This window comes from Moschus berezovskii, chromosome 15 (genome assembly GCF_049115385.1).
Source record: "Moschus berezovskii isolate FMDL1 chromosome 15, NW_MosBer_1.0, whole genome shotgun sequence".
NCBI lineage: Eukaryota > Metazoa > Chordata > Mammalia > Artiodactyla > Moschidae > Moschus > Moschus berezovskii.
Genome location: NC_142474.1, coordinates 68,026,238 through 68,042,669, shown reverse-complemented (window position 1 = coordinate 68,042,669; position 16,432 = coordinate 68,026,238). Strand labels below are relative to the sequence as shown.

General features: G+C 46.3%; 1 protein-coding gene across 3 annotated transcripts in view; it reads left to right on the top strand.

Moving 5' to 3' along the window:
- CAMK1D (calcium/calmodulin dependent protein kinase ID) overlaps positions 1–16,432 on the top strand; it is a 408,921-nt gene that overhangs the window by 339,984 nt on the left and 52,505 nt on the right. For all 3 annotated transcript variants that reach the window (XM_088844185.1, XM_055427668.2, XM_055427673.2), the window contains 2 exons: positions 304–442; positions 5,338–5,464. In XM_088844185.1, coding sequence (XP_088700311.1) covers positions 304–442; positions 5,338–5,464 — 266 coding nt within the window. The remainder of the gene's footprint in view (positions 1–303; positions 443–5,337; positions 5,465–16,432) is intronic.

The window sequence follows — 16,432 nt, the reverse complement described above, 5'->3', positions numbered from 1 at the left end:
AGTCTTTCACCATACTGAAAGGTCTTATTGATAGTTTTCCCTGAATAATTCAACATGTCTTTTTAAACGTATACTGATTTTGGGACTTCCCTGGTGATCCAATAGCTAAGACTCCATGCTCCCAATGCAGGGGGCCCGAGTTTGATTCCTGGTCAGGGAAGTAGGTCCCACATGCCACAAGATTGAAGATCCTGTGTGCTGCAACTAAGACCCGGTACAGTCAAAGAGATAAAGATTTTTTAAAATAAATAAAACATTAAAAAAATAAACATACTGATTTGTTCTTTGTTTTTTTTTTAACAGTGTATCTGGTGGAGAGCTGTTTGACCGGATAGTGGAGAAAGGATTTTACACAGAGAAAGACGCTAGCACTCTGATCCGCCAGGTCTTGGATGCGGTCTACTATCTCCATAGAATGGGTATTGTCCACAGAGACCTCAAGGTGAGGCCATTGCTTAGCAACACTCTCCAGCTGCTTTCCAGCCCACAGTGCACTGTCAGGAGAGGATCGGCTCCAGAGGAGGCATGAGGTTGCCCTGATTTGGAATACGGGTGGAATGAATGGTGGGCTTTGCCTACTGTTAGTTGTCAGGGCCTTTGGGACCCAGAAGTGGCTTGAAAGATGATGAAAATCAATGGGGCTGGCCATTGTTTGGGACATTTAATAACCACTGTGCATCAAAAGGGCCATGGGAGAGGTGGGTTGTGTAGGTTGGTTCAAGCTTGTCTAAAGGGTAATTTTGTTCAAGACATAGAGGCCATGAAGACCCTTTGCCCAGTGCAGTCCTTCAGTCTTTTCCCAATTCCCGCCCTGCTTCAGCACAACCCACTACATGGGGGGAAAAGGGGGGTGACTGGTAGAGGGATGAGATGAAAGAGAAAGGAAATCGAATATTATCAGGAAAGACAGATTAAATGACCTGCAAGTACACCCTTCTCCCTGTGTCCTGTCTGTTCCATTCTTATCTTTTCCCTATAGTATTTAGGAATACTCGCCCTTTACTAATAGCACTGAAGGATCTGAGCCTTGGTCACCTTGGCTCAAAGGTCCCAGTAGATGCCAAAGAGTAGGTGTCCTAGTACCGAGAGTAAGGATCAAGCATACCGATTTGAGGAACAGAAAAAAATCGGTGTAGTTGACCCGAAACTATAAGGTGGCTTCATTCTACAGTAGGTCCAGGCCCAGCCCCCAGGGTTCACTGACCATTCAAGATGGAAACCCTACCCATTACACATACGCACCACTCCTGTCAGAAACACAGGGATTATATGTACTGAAGCCATGCTGTTCACGACTATGGGCAGTCTAAATCAATGTAAAGAATAAATCATAAACGTGTTCAAACAGAATGTTAACATCTGCCCATTATCTGGTACTGGGTATCAGGGTGTAAAATGGTATAATTTTTTCTTTCATAGGGACTGTAAAATTGTTTCTTCTTTTCTCCATGTTAATCTTTTCCCAATGACTGGAGGAGTGGCTCCCAAATGTTAGCCTACATCAGACTTGGCTGCGTTTGTGCACGCTAAGTCCGACTCTGTGCAACCCCATGGACTGTAGCCCGCCAGGCTCCTCTGTTCATGGGGATTCTCCAGGCAAGAATACTGGAGTGGGTTGCCATGCCCTCCTCCAGGGGATCTTCCTGACCCAGGGATTGAACCTGCATCTCTTATGTCTCCTGCACTGGCAGGCAAGTTCTTTACCACTAGCAAAGATTTATCTGCAGGGCTGGTGAGAAACAGATTCCTGGCCCTCCCCTAGAGGTTCTGACCCTGCAGGTCTGCAGCGGGGCCTGGGAACTTGCATTTCTAAGGGGTTTACAGGTGATACTTACGTTGACCTGGGAACTACACTTGGAGACCCACTGGATGAGCATATTTGAGGACATTGATGGAGTTCTTAAAGCCTTTTTAGGCTTCTTGATGGGTGAAATGGGCTGTGAGCACAGGTAGGTAATCTTCAGGACCTTGCTTCAGAGGGCCAGGCGAGGGCTCGGTAAGGCCACATGGCACCCCCAAGCCAAGCAGTGGAGCCTTCTCTGCTCACCTGTGTTCTCACCCAATGCAGTTCTGTGTTCTGGACCTCAGCAGGCACCTCTTCCTAAACAAGTTAGCTTGGTGACCATGAAGATGTGATATGATGGGCAAGTTGCCTGTACTCACTGGAAATCCAGCCTAAGCCAATAGGCCATTTTCTAGATGGGCAATGTCTATCTCCCCTTAGAAAGACAGATTGGCTGCATGGGAGATAGGGGTTTTTATACGCAGGTAATGCTTTTGGAGAAGTTCATACGTCTCCCAGCTGGTAGAGCTTTAAGATCACCAGGCTTATCACTGTGGCAAGAACATTACCGTTTTAAGACAATTTTGTGATCTCTTTACAGAGGCACAAAGTTCTATGTATGTGGAGGAAGTTGGGGTTCAGAAATTAAACTTTCATAAAACTCCAAAAAATTTAACTTTGTGATCTAGGCCAGGGAAATAGAGAGTTTTATGGTTGGGTTAATTTAAGATTAGGCGGCTTTCCTGGTGGCTCAGTGGTAAAGAATCTGCCTGCCAGTACAGGAGACACAAATTCGATCCCCGATCCAGGAAGATCCCACATGCTGCGGAGCAACTAAGCCCATGCACCAGAACTACTGAGCCTGAGCGCTGCGGCTGTTGATGCCCTTGGGCCTTAGAGCCCCATGCTCTGCACAAAGAGAAGCCACCTCAACGAGAAGCCCACGCATCGCAACTAGAGAATAATCCTCCTTGCGGCAACTGGAGAAAAGCCCATGTAGCAACAACACAGCCAAAAATAAATAAATAAATAAATTATTTTTGAAAAAATTAGAGCACAACTTAGGATACTGCTCAGCCCCCACATATGAACATACCTCTTTTCTCCCTTCAGAAAGGCATTCCTGTGTCTTCTTGCCCCAGGAAGCTACTGAAGATACTCAGTTGCCCTTTTTTCAAAGCAAGAGAAGTGTCCTTGCTGCCTCCTTCTACTGGGGAGGGGCTGCACTGTTGGCCTTTGGAGCTGGATCATTCTTTTTTGGGGGAGGTTGTCCCATGCACGGGGACATGTTTAGCAGCATCCGTGGTCCCTGCCCATGAGAGGCCTGTACCACTCCTGAAGTTTAGACCACCAGAAATGTCTCTTAGCATTGCCAGGTGTTCCCTCGGGGGTGAAAGATATCACTGGATTCAGTTCAGTTCAGTTCAGTTCAGTCGCTCAGTCGTGTCCGACTCTCCGCGACCCCATGAATCACAGCACGCCAGGCCTCCCTATCCATCACCAACTCCCGGAGTACACTCAAACTCGATTAGGAGTATGATTATATGTAACATGAACTCTACAGGAAATGTTGATTCAGATCTTTTAAAAACTTACATAAACAAGGGTTGGAATTGACATCCCAAGTCATGTGTTGGCCACCAGTTGTCTTGCAAACATGCCATAAAATGCAGAAAAAATAATCTTTTAGGTGAGTCCTGGGCCTTGTAGGACCCCAGGCAGGATTGTAAGATCCCCTCTATCCCCCCATCACCCACAGCCCTCCTTCTGCCAGGCGGGGGCCTCCACCCACATTATCCCTGAGCCCATCTTCTCTCCCACTTTCTTCTCTGTTCCCCCTACTTCCCCCTCCATCCTGAAAAGTCTTGCTGTCTTTACTAAATCTTGAGACATGTAAAAGTATTGACCTAACCGGAGGGTGACCAGCTGATTGAATCCTCATCAGTGGTTGCACTTCGGAAAAGCCATTTATTGATCCAAATGCATCTCCTGTAGGAATAAGGTGTGAGGAGAGATTCTGGGCTCTTAGGCCGTCTCCTGCCTGGATGGAGCCTTGCCTAGGAGCATGAGATCCTTGACAGCTGCAGAAGCACTGTCAGGGACAGGAAGTTTTAAAATCTGAAACTTAAAAAATTCTCTCTGCCTCCATGACTGGATTCTTAACTCTTCACCAAATGCTAATCCCTAAGCATTCAGAGAAGCCGCGTGCACTGTTTGGTTAGATTGTTTCCCTCTGCTTTCTGAGCATTACTGTTTCCACTATTGATTGGCCCATTTTATTCTAGGTTAAAACTCACTAAAAACGTCTGCAAACATACATTTGATTTTCTTCAAATCTCATGCTTTGTCCACAGCATTCATGTCCCTGTGGTTGATAAATGCTGTTCCTTTTTATCTTGTTATTTTGGGTGAAGGGTAGTATTTTGGGGGGATTCTGCTAAAGGAAAAATAAATTGGTTCTGACGCATGTTCAAATGGTAAGGAATGTTTTATTCAAGACTCCTTCAAGAGGGACATCGCATTAGGGGAGAGAGTTGGGCCCCACTTCAAGTTCAGCAAGGACACATGATATAACGGTTGAGCAGAGTGAAGGGTCATGGATGGAAAATTACTAAGAGGAGATGGCGAGGATAGAGGGGTTCTTGTTCAACAGCTCTTTAGGGCTCCATGAGCCCCTCGCCCATTGTTTGCCAGGAACAACCAAGTTCCCCAGTTTTCCAGAAGATGCCATGCAGATGAGGTTTCATGTCTCCAGGTCTGCCCCAGGGTTGTCACCCTTAAGCCCCTCCCACATAGATACCACGAAGGTGCCATTAACGTGCAGATCTAGAGCGGAGACGAAGTTATAATCAGATGTTTGCTGCATGTGGGGAATTACTGCTTCCTGAACTCTGACATTTACAGTCGGGGGAGCACAGGAGGAGCCGTCATTCGGTGTTCTACAGAAACACAAGCAGAGGCTTCAAGTTCTTGAGGACACGTGGCTAGAAAGTTCTGGATCCTCCACGTTGATGCATTCTAGGATGACCTCCCTCTTCTTCCCAGGGAGCAGAGTGCACAGGCGTCAGCTGGCTCAGGAAAGGGGGGTGTGCAATGCATGCGCAGAGCTGCAGGACTCAGGAGGTTTCCGAGATCTGGGAGAGAGACCCTTAGGTCAGAGGCAGGCTGCTGACAAGGGTCAGGAAAAAAGAAACCACAGAACACCTGTAAAAGCAGCGTTCTTTCTGGGAACCTCCTTTCCCCTAACCCAGCAAATGAATCGACAAGCCTGGAAGGCATCTACTTTCTAGTTGCTTCAATATATACTTCATTTTTTTAATTAGGGAAAATACTAACAAGGGAAATAGACTCACATTTCTTGAAAATCCATAAATGCCCCAATACTAGGTAAGGCCCCCACATTGCTTTCATTAAACACTGCTTTTCTTCAGGTATTTACTGTGTCTAAAGTTCAAATCTGTTCTTCCATTAAGTTTTGGTGAGTTGGGGAGGCTCCCACAATTAACCCAGCTATCAACACAGTTTGTAAATTTTTTTTCTACTTTTCTTTCTAGCCTGAGAACCTGTTGTACTACAGTCAAGACGAGGAGTCCAAAATCATGATCAGTGACTTTGGATTGTCCAAAATGGAGGGCAAAGGAGACGTGATGTCCACAGCGTGCGGGACCCCAGGCTATGTCGGTAAGGACTTGGCGTGTTGTATCTTCCCGTTTGTCAGCCTGATCGCTTGTCTTTAGCATTCGAGCCTGGCCCCTGCCTTCGTTTCCCCCCGTTTGTCAGCCTGATCGCTTGTCTTTAGCATTCGAGCCTGGCCCCTGCCTTCGTTTCCCTTGAGGGAGTAATAAAAAGATCGAGAGGCACTGGAAAAGCTTCAAGGGATGTGGTTTTCCCTGAAACCTTCCCCTGAAGTCCTGTTTGATGTGGGTGTGGGCCTGCGTGGAGGCCAGGAATTGATTTGGATCAGTTCCCTGTTTCTAAGACCAGAAATACAGCACATGTATCTATGTTTTCCAATATTTACAGTGACACGTTGAGACAGCAGTAAGGTGCAGACACACAAAACATTTAAATGCTGAGATAGGCAGAGGTAGAAAGAAAAGATTGATCAGAGGAGTCTGGTGCAAACCTTGACCAAGTCACTCTCTTGGGCTATCTGCCAATCCTGACCTGTCCTGGAGAAGCCAAGAATTAAAAATTTTCCCTACAATCAGAACCCCAGATCCTTTGTCCCAAACACAGCAGAATGCAGAAAAGGTTGTGGCAGATCTGAGCACTCAAATACCGAGAATCCTCTTCCATCTTCTGGGGGCCTGGAGAAAGGCCATTGGAGCTATGTATGAAGTTAGACTTCATTTACAGGACTGTATTCATTCCTCCAGCAAATGTACACTCAGGTGCCTGCTATGTGCCCGATGCTGTCCTAGGCACTGGGGTGAAGAGCGTGAGTGAGAAGGGGCACCTGCCCTCACAGAGCTGACGTTTCAGTTGGGAGGGACAGACAGCAAAGAAACAGGTGAACAGAGGCGTTTCTCACCTTGCATGCTATGAAGAAGATATAAACGGGGGTGTGGGACAGAGTGACAAGTGTGAGGAAGAGTTGGAATGGCTAAGGGGACGGGGGAGACCTGGGCATTGGCCTTCATGACAAGAAGCAGCCCCAGCCACGGGAAGGTTAGGACACAGAGCGTTCCGAGTGGAGGCGTCAGCTGGTGCTGTGGAGAGGGTACCAGCCAGGAAGGCCTAAGAGCCGGAGAAACGGAAGTTGGTAGACTTTTGGGAACCGGAGACCAAGGCTGAATTCTCATCATACAAACCATGATGGCTTTTCCTAGTGATAACGGTAAACCTGCCCTTATGGAGAGGAGGTGAAGTTATAGGACCAGTGTCATGTGACCTTCCCTTATGAGGGAAGCAGGCCTCGTATCAAACGAGCGTGTGGCCCCGAGCATTGTGGAAAACCTCAAATGACCTTGGAGGCACTTCAGGGCCCTTCAGGTGCTTGCATGATAATGGGCGATAAGTCATCCCTGTTCATGTCACAACCGGTGCACTCTTAAAGGAACTTGGGGGAAAAAGAACAGACTTGAGGGGAATAGAGAAAAAAAATGAGCAGAATAGAAAGAAGCCACACATTTGGGAGAAGATCACGATGGAGTAAATGTGGGAGGGGAGGAAAAGACGTGCTCAGCACCTCTTAGCTCTTAGTTTTGTAGTCTCTGGGTTGTGTATTTGCACTGGACAGAGAAGGAGAATGTTCTGATCATGTTTGAGGAGGCAGCACATCTGATGGAGCTGCATGGGAGAGAGAGAAAAGTGATGGTTTCAGGAAGAGCCTGGACCCCACCAGGAGAACTCAGAATGGTGGCTGTAGAGTGAGATGTGTGGGGATTCACACGTGCATGCCTGGGGGTGGTGCCATGGTGGAAATATGGGTGTGTGGTGGGTGTGTGTGATGTGTGAGTGTGCAGTGTGTGTGTGTTATGTGTGTGTGTAGAATTTCTCTAGTTTAGTCCAAGCCAACAAGCAAGCAGCAGGTAACAATGAATGAGACAGGCTATTCTCATTTCTCTTAAAAGACAGGGAGGGAAAAAGCCTGCTCCAGCTGTGGGGAACCATAGGCATCAGAAGATGGACAGGCCTGTGAGGTCACGGGGTCCAGTCTTCTGGCCAGAATGGCCTTGCTGTGTCCCAGTGGCGATGCTGTAGCCACCCAGCTCCCCTTCGGGACAGCGGGTTCAGATGTCCTGACACAGAATGTGCATATTTACATATGGGTCACATCCTTCCCATATTTTTCTCTGATGTTGGAAAGCTCTAGCACTTTCTAAATCAATTTCTGCTTTTTTACATTTGGCAGAGTTGGTGGAACGGCAGTCTCTTTGGGTTTCTAAGTGGCTGCCATCCGAGTGGTCTGGTTCTGTTTAGATGTCAGATGCTGATGGGGCTGGGAACTGGGACTGACATTTGGATGTGGCCTTTGCTCTTATCATCCTACATGGTGGCGAGTGGAGCCATCAGGGAATTCTGTCATCAGATACAGGTTTGTTTTGAGTGAGGAGAGAGAGGAGGAGGACCGTGGGAATGGAGCATTTCTGCTTTTTCATATTTATTAAGCACCAAGACTGCTGAGAGACCTCTTAGAGCAAAGAAGGGGAAACATGGGGGAGCTTGTGTCTCTGTAGACATGCCTTGGGCAGTGAGCAGCTGAGCTCAGGCTGTTTCTCCCCCACAGTCTGTGTGGCACGCTCCTATTTGACCATCAAAGCCCAGGTTACATAACCCTCTTTTGATTGCTGTCCAAACACCCGTCGTCTCCTTTGTCAGCTTAGTTCTTTTCCTTTTCTCATCATGGCCCTGATCACGTTGCATCTGGGTCCATCTTTATTCGTGTCTCGCCCCTGCTCCAATAGAGCAGGGGCTGTGCTTTCTGATCTTTGCACAGATGACCATTATATCTACTACTGTGGGCAGGAATCCCTTAGAAGAAATGGAGTAGCCATCATGGTCAACAAAAGAGTCCAAAATGCAGTACTTGGATGCAATCTTAAAAACGACAGAATGATTTCTGTTCGTTTCCAAGGCAAACCATTCAATAGTACAGTAATCCAAGCCTATGCCCCAACCAATAATGCTGAAGAAGCCGAAGTTGAACGGTTCTATGAAGAACTACAAGACCTTTTAGAACTAACATCCAAAAAAGATGTCCTTTTCAGTATAGGGGACTGGAATGCAAAAGTAGGAAATCAAGAAACACCTGGAATAACAGGCAAATTTGGCCTTGGAGCACGAAATGAAGCAGGGCAAAGGCTAATAGAGTTTTGCCAAGAGAACGCACTGGTCATAGCAAACACCCTCTTCCAACAACACAAGAGAACTCTACACATGGACATCACCAGATGGTCAATACCGAAATCAGATTGATTATATTCTTTGCAGCCAAAGATGGAGAAGCTCTATACAGTCAGCAAAAACAAGACCAGGAGCTGACTGTGGCTCAGATCTTTGCACAGATGCGTGTTGAATAAACACCTAAGCTTATGAACATTAGTGATTTTTTTCTCTGTTCCCCTACCATTCATTCAGGGTGCAGTTATTGAATTCCTGTTATGTGTCATGCACAGTAGTGTGGTGTTAGGAATACAAATATGGGTTAGAGGGACAGAGTCTCTGATCTCAAAACGTTCACAGTCTTGTGAGAGACAGAGGACTAACCGGTGAATTGAATAGTGTATGTTAAGTGCCACATTATGCATCATTCTAGGATTGTTTATTTAGTGCCTGCCTTCTGTTCTAGGCACTAGGGATGTATCCGTAGAAAGAAAAAAGAAATATAAAAATCCTCAACCTCTTGGCACTTATGTTTGAGATAGAGACAGACTATAGGCTAATAGATGTATTAATTAATATCTTAGATGGTGATGTGTGCTGTGCAGAAAAATGAAGCAGGAAAGAGAATGGGCAGTGTCTGTGTGTGTGTGTGTGTCTGAGCAGGAAAGAGAAGAGGAAATGTCTCTGGTTATGTAGAGAGAGTGGAGATAATTCTCAACCTTAAAGAAAAAGTGTTCATCATCCATCACAAAGGCACCAGTTACCACTTTTATACCATCTAGTGACTTTGCTTCTTAAACGCATGGACAGCAATGTGCAGTTTTACTATGTGGCCACTGGTTTAAAAGACTTTGTTTTTTCATTCAGTTTTGTGGGAGAAACGGACTTGTATGTAAGGTCAGTCCTGCTCCCTCAGAATGATGCTAAATGTGGCTAGCAGTGCAGGTACAGAATTGTATTAGTTGTGTATTTGTGATTTTTATCACTCTGTTTGTGATAAACACATGCTGTGATAAACTGCGATAGACAGCTTATCCCTTGTGATAAACTCCAAGGGATCTGCCCGACCCAAGGATTGAACCTGGGTCTCCCACATGGCAGGCAGATTCTTTACCAACTGAGCCACCAGGGAAGTCCCTGTATCTCTGTTCAGTGACACTTTATTTAATATTATTATTGACTCATTAACGTTGAATTCAGGCCAACAGCACTGTAACTCATGCCTCAATGAAGTTTATCGAATACACGCTTTCTCCCTAAGGCACACCCAGCCTTCTTGGGCTTGAGAGCCCTGGACAGCACCTTGGCCCTGACACCTGAGGGCTGTTTTTAATAGTGAAGTCAACAAAAGGCACAGAAGTGAGGGAAGATGTGGCAGTAAGTGGACCATGAAAACCATGCTGCTGACAGTGTGAGAGATGAAACAGAGGACAGAGCGCTGCTGCGTGCGCCCCCGCTGGAGTGAGCAGCAGGGCAGCTCCAGGTTCTGGGCACTCTGGGCAGGTCTACAGAAGCGCTGCTGCGTGCGCCCTGGCTGGGAGCGAGCAGCAGGGCAGCTTCAGGTTCTGGGCACTCTGGGCAGATCTACAGATGAGCACCAGAGCGTCCCAAGTATTGATCTGGGGGCTGCAAATGGATTTTAGCAAGTAGGCAAATTCACAGATACGGAATCCATAAGCAGTGAGGATGGACATTATTTGGGAACTGATAGCTTCTGATGCATTTTATTTGTTTTGTGGGGGGTTGGTTGTGCTGTACCTCATGTGGGATCTTAGTTCCCCAGCCAGCCAGGGATTGAACCAGCACCCCCTGCGGTGAAAGTTCGGGAGTCCTAACCACTAGAGCACCAGGGAAGTTCCCTCGGATGCATTTTAAAGCTGTGAACCTGAATGGAATCCACAAGGGGCGGGTGTAGTGGCGGGGCTGTGGGTGGTGAGCAGGTGTGGAAGGAGGAGGGAATGGTCCCGGGGTTGAGTCCTGGGGACTTGGAGGGACAGAGAAGGGATGGAGGTGAAGTGGGAAGGGAAGCGGGGAGTGTGGCGTTTGGACAGTGCTTCCGGAAGGACGAAGTACCCTGTGTCATGGTGGCTGTTAATCCAGGTAACGTGAGGATTGAGGAGTGGGAACCACTGTTTGGGGGAACTTGAATTATGGATTAATTGAATAATCAGGTATTTCTGTGGGAACCTGGTAGTCAGAGTAGTGCTGGAGAGAAGAGTGCCGTCAACCCTGGGAATGGACACTGCCCCATCCACCTGTCCCCCCCGCCACCCAGTAGTCTGATGGGGACACTGTTTGGGACTTTGGACACGGAGGCTGTAGTTAGCCACAGCCTCCTTTTTGCCCCAGCTGTTTTGTATTTGAACAGGGCAGGGCCATGGGTCATATGCAGGAGAGAAGGAAGAGAGTACCATTCTCCTGCTGCCCACCCTGGGGGTTCTGAACACCCCCAGGCCCAAGCCAGGAACAGAGGATGGCTGTTATCACCTAAACGAATCTGCAACTGAATAGTTTTACCAACGCCATTACTTCAGTTTAAATGAGTTCTCTAATAATGAAGTAATGTTGGAAAAATGGCTGTGTATCTCCCATGACCCAATACACAGGGTACCTTGGGAGAAAGCAAAGGAATCTGAGCCCTTTGAACTTCACCCTTGACCCTTAGCAGCTGCTGAGGGCCCTTGTTGTCGTTCAGTCACTGAGTCGTGTCTGACTCTCTGCAGCCCCATGGACCCTGCCAGGCTCCTCTGTCCGTGGGATTTTCCAGGCAAGAAGAGTGGAGTGGGTAGCCCTTTCCTCCTCCAGAGGATCTTCCTGACCCAGGGATGGAACCCGAGCCTCCTGCATTGGCAGGCAGATGCTTTACCGCTGAGTTACCAGGGAAGTCACGCGGTCCTTATACAGCCTGTATAAGGAACCTGGGCCTGGGCTGGGTGCCGGGTCACTGATGACAGGATATTGGTGTTTTGGTGTATTGCGTTCCTACTGCAGGCAGCCCCTAGGGCTCTGTTGACACCTGGGGCTGCTCTAGTACGTTACAGCCAGTGGGCAACATGGACCCGTATAAGGGGTCATGTTTGCAGCATCTAGTAACTGACATTTCAGAAGCAACCTCACAGTATGGGTGAAAAGGCGATGGGTGAGGGCTAGAACCACAACGGAGGAGACTGACTCATAGAGGAGGCAGGATTTGAAGGCAGGATAGAAGCTGGGCCAAGATGAAGGGAGTAACGGATGCAGGCATGCAGGAGAACAAAGGCCCAGGGTTGTGAATGACTTCAGGCACACGGGGTCTGGGGGGATGAGCAGACTCATTTGGCTTGGAGGGCAGATGTGCATTAATAAGTCCTTGGAGAGAATTTAGGAGGAATATCAGGCTGTCTGGTGGTGATCAACTCCTCAGGGTAACAGGGTGACCATCAGTATGGTACTGACCTGGATTTAGAATCCATTTAATTGAGCCAAATGTAACATTCCCCTTGGCACCGCCAATAAGAGCTGAAAAGTTTGTAACATTACTTCTGCAACTTGCTCTGCTGCGTTAATTAAAATACCATGGAGCTCTCCTGAATCACTAAACAGAAACAATAAGTCACAGAAAGCATTCATATCAGTCATGTAATTGATAAGAGACTAGAGATGACAAATGTACTTTTGTCTGGTAGGGAAAAGCCTATGTTTGATTTCTAGATAATTGCTATTTGCACACGAGTGTGATTTCTCAGATTCTATGGGGAAAATTCTATGGGAAAATTAAGTTCTTTTAAAGGAACTTTGAACCTTTGTCTCTGGATTAAGTGACGAAGTGCCTCACCAGAGGGCAAGGCTGTGCTTTTACTGATTCTTCCAGAGAACAGTCTTTGTTTTTCAGAGATTGCAAGCTTCGTTTTCAAAAGGACAAAAAGGCAGGGGTGGTGCTCGGTGGCGCTCTCTGATGTTTGCCTTTGAGCTCCATGAGACTTTCTTTTTCCATCAAGCTGTTTGAGTGATGATCCCTTACTTTGCAGTCTTCCATTTGGAATGCATACCAGGAACTACTTTTTCATTATTGGATGTTCCTCAGAAATAAGGAGAGAAGCCTTTCTGTCTGAGCTGTCATTGTGTTTATAAGCAGAACTATATCTTGATCCTTTAAAAGGTGACTTATTGTGACATTACTTAAACTGTGAAGAAGGAGGCATTCCGTCTCTTCTCGTAACTTAGTTGCCTGCAGAGACGTTGCTGAAGGCTTTGGTCTGTCCCTGGCTTAACGTGTCTGAAATCGTTTAGACAAGTTTCGTGTGTTCTCCTCTAAATGGAAATGGAGAACAGTTGGTCAACGTTCTTGGCATATTTTTTCACTGTTAGAGAAATTTTTTAAATTCATGAGATCATTGCATTGTGAAAACTTGATAAGGAGCTTGGGGTTTGGATGAGATCTTGGGAACCAGGGATTCCAGGAACCAGGATTTCATGTTGGGATGAAGACTCTCAAAGCTCCCCAGCCTGTAGTTGGTGGCCCTCACAACAGGGGGTCTTGAATATGAGATTCTGTCTCTGCCATTGGTTACTTGTAAGGAAGGCCTGAGCCATCCCTTAAACTCTTGGGTTCTCAGTTTCTTGTTTGTAAAATAAGTCTACTGAACTGATTATCAAGTCAGGTCTCACTGCTCTCCACTTACAAAAATGATACTCATGTTGGTAGAAAGGAAAGGTACCGCTAATCAGGACACCAGCAATCTGGGGAGATGGTGGACTCAGTGTCCCCACAAAACCACCTCCTAAGATTCTGCTCTGCCATGAAAGCTTCTAAGGGAAACAGGGAAGTCATCTCATGCATCACTGAGACAGGGGGTCAGTCATCACCCTCCCCCACTGCATACACACTTGTGTGCCGGCTGCTCCACTCCTCCTGGTCTTTCTTCAGATGTTATCTTGTTCACGCAGTTTGTTTGCAAGATTGCTGAAGAGAAGCTAGGGAAGAGATCTAGTCCTCTGTCAATTCCTTATCCATCATTTCTGCTTCTTTGATCTGTGAAAGAACCAACAAGATAGGCAAAGGATTGTGTGAGCAAAATATTAGGAAGGTGTGCCAGGGCCGGAGATGAATAGAGCATGGGGGTGCCTGGTTTAGGTGAGTGATGAGGCCAGACAGAAGGGCCACCTGCAGAGAACTCTTTCCAACTAGGAATTTTTTCCTGTCAAAAGATGCTTACAGATTGACCTCTGTGACTTTTTTCCTGGTTCTCAGTTCAGTTCATTTCACTCGCTCAGTTGTGTCCGACTCTTTGTGACCCCATGAATCACAGCACGCCAGGCCTCCCTGTCCATCACCAACTCCCGGAGTTCACTCAAACTCATGTCCATCGAGTCGGTGATGCCATCCAGCCATCTCATTCTCTGTCATCCCCTTCTCTTCCTGCCCCCAATCCTTCCCAGCATCAGACTCTTTTCCAGTGAGTCAGCTCGTCGCATGAGGTAGCCAAAGTATTGGAGTTTCAGCCTTAGCATCAGTCCTTCCAATGAACCCCCAGGATTGATCTCCTTTAGAATGGACTGGTTGGATCTCCTTGCAGTCCAAGGGACTCTCAAGAGTCTTCTCCAACACCACAGTTCAAAAGCATCAATTCTTCGGCGATCAGCTTTCTTCACAGTCCAACTCTCACGTTCATACATGACCACGGAAAAAACCATAGCCTTGAATAGACGGACCTTTGTTAGCAAAGTAACGTCTCTGCTTTTTAATATGCTATCTAGGCTGGTCATAACTTTCCTTCCAAGGAGTAAGCGTCTTTTAATTTCCTGGCTGCAATCAGCATCTGCAGTGATTTTGGAGCCCAAAAAAATAAAGTCTGACACTGCTTCCACTGTTTCCCCATCTATTTCCCATGAAGTGATGGGACCAGATGCCATGATTTTTGTTTTCTGAATGTTGAGCTTCAAGCCAACCTTTTCACTGTCCTCTTTCACTTTCATCAAGAGGCTTTTGAGTTCCTCTTCACTTTCTGCCAAAAGGGTGGTGTCATCTGCATATCTGAGGTTATTGATATTTCTCCCAGCAATCTTGATTCCAGCTTGTGCTTCTTCCAGCCCAGCATTCCTCATGATGTACTCTGCATATAAGTTAAATAATCAGGGTGACAGTATACAAGCTTGACGTATTCCTTTTCCTATTGGAACCAGTCTGTTGTTCCATGTCCAGTTCTAACTGTTGCTTCCTGACCTGCATACAGGTTTCTCAAGAGACAGGTCAGGTGGCCTGGTATTCCCATTTCTTTCAGAATTTTCCACAGTTTACTGTGATCCACACAGTCAAAGGCTTTGGCATAGTCAATGAAGCAGAAATAGATGTTTTTCTGGAACTCTCTTGCTTTCTCCATGATCCAGTGGATGTTGGCAATTTGATCTCTGTTTCCTCTGCCTTTTCTAAAAGTAGGAAGTCAAGAAACACCTGGAATAACAGGCAAATTTGGCCTTGGAGCACGGAATGAAGCAGGGCAAAGGCTAATAAAGTTTTGCCAAGAGAGCACACTGGTCATAGCAAACACCCTCTTCCAACAACACAAGAGAAGACTCTACACATGGACATCACCAGATGGTCAACACCGAAATCAGATTGATTATATTCTTTGCAGCCAAAGATGGAGGAGCGCTATACAGTTAGCAAAAATAAGACCAGGAGCCAACTGTGGCTCAGATCATGAACTCCTTATTGTCAAATTCAGACTGAAATTGAAGAAAGTAGGGAAAACCACTAGACCACTCAGATATGACCTAAATCAAATCCCTTATGATTATACAGTGGAAGTAAGAAATAGATTTAAGGGACTAGATCTGATAGATAGAGTGCCTGATGAACTATGGATGGAGGTTCGTGACATTGTACAGGAGACAGGGACCAAGACCATCCCCATGGAAAAGAAATGCAAAAAAGCAAAATGGCTGTCTGAGGAGGCCTTACAAATAGCTGTGAAAAGAAGAGACGCGAAAAGCAAAGGAGAAAAGGAAAGATATAAGCATCTGAATGCAGAGTTCCAAAGAATAGCAAGGAGAGATAAGAAAGCCTTCCTCAGCGATCAATGCAAAGAAATAGAGGGAAACAACAGAAAAGGAAAAACAAGAGATCTCTTCAAGAAGATTAGAGATACCAAGGGAACATTTCATGCAAAGATGGGCTCGATAAAGGACAGAAATGGTATGGACCTAACAGAAGCAGAAGATATTAAGAAGAGGTGGCAAAAACACACAGAAGAACTGTACAAAAAAGATCTTCATGACCAAGATAATCAGGATGGTGTGATCACTCACCTGGAGCCAGACATCTTGGAATGTGAAGTCAAGTGGGCCTTAGAGAACATCACTACGAACAAAGCTAGTGGAGGTGATGGAATTCCAATTGAGCTATTTCAAATCCTGAAAGATGATGCTGTGAAAGTGCTGCACTCAATATGCCAGCAAATTTGGAAAACTCAGCAGTGGCCACAGGACTGGAAAAGGTCAGTCTTCATTCCAATCCCAAAGAAAGGCAATGCCAAAGAATGCTCAAACTGCCGCACAATTGCACTCATCTCACACGCTAGTAAAGTCATGCTCAAAAATTCCTGGTTCTACCAATCTGTTATTTCTCCAGACATCTGACTTAGTATCCTTTAAGTGTATAAATATGTGTGTGTCAAGGAAATTTGATCGCTGTTTTTCCCCCATCTTCATTCAGAACAGACCAAAAAAAAAACTCAGTTAAGTTGACATCTTCCATCTCTTAAGCAAGCTAAGCCACTTGGCTCCTTTTGTCTTTCCTCATGGATCCTCTGCTCTGGACGCTTTCATCTTCACTCTTCTGTG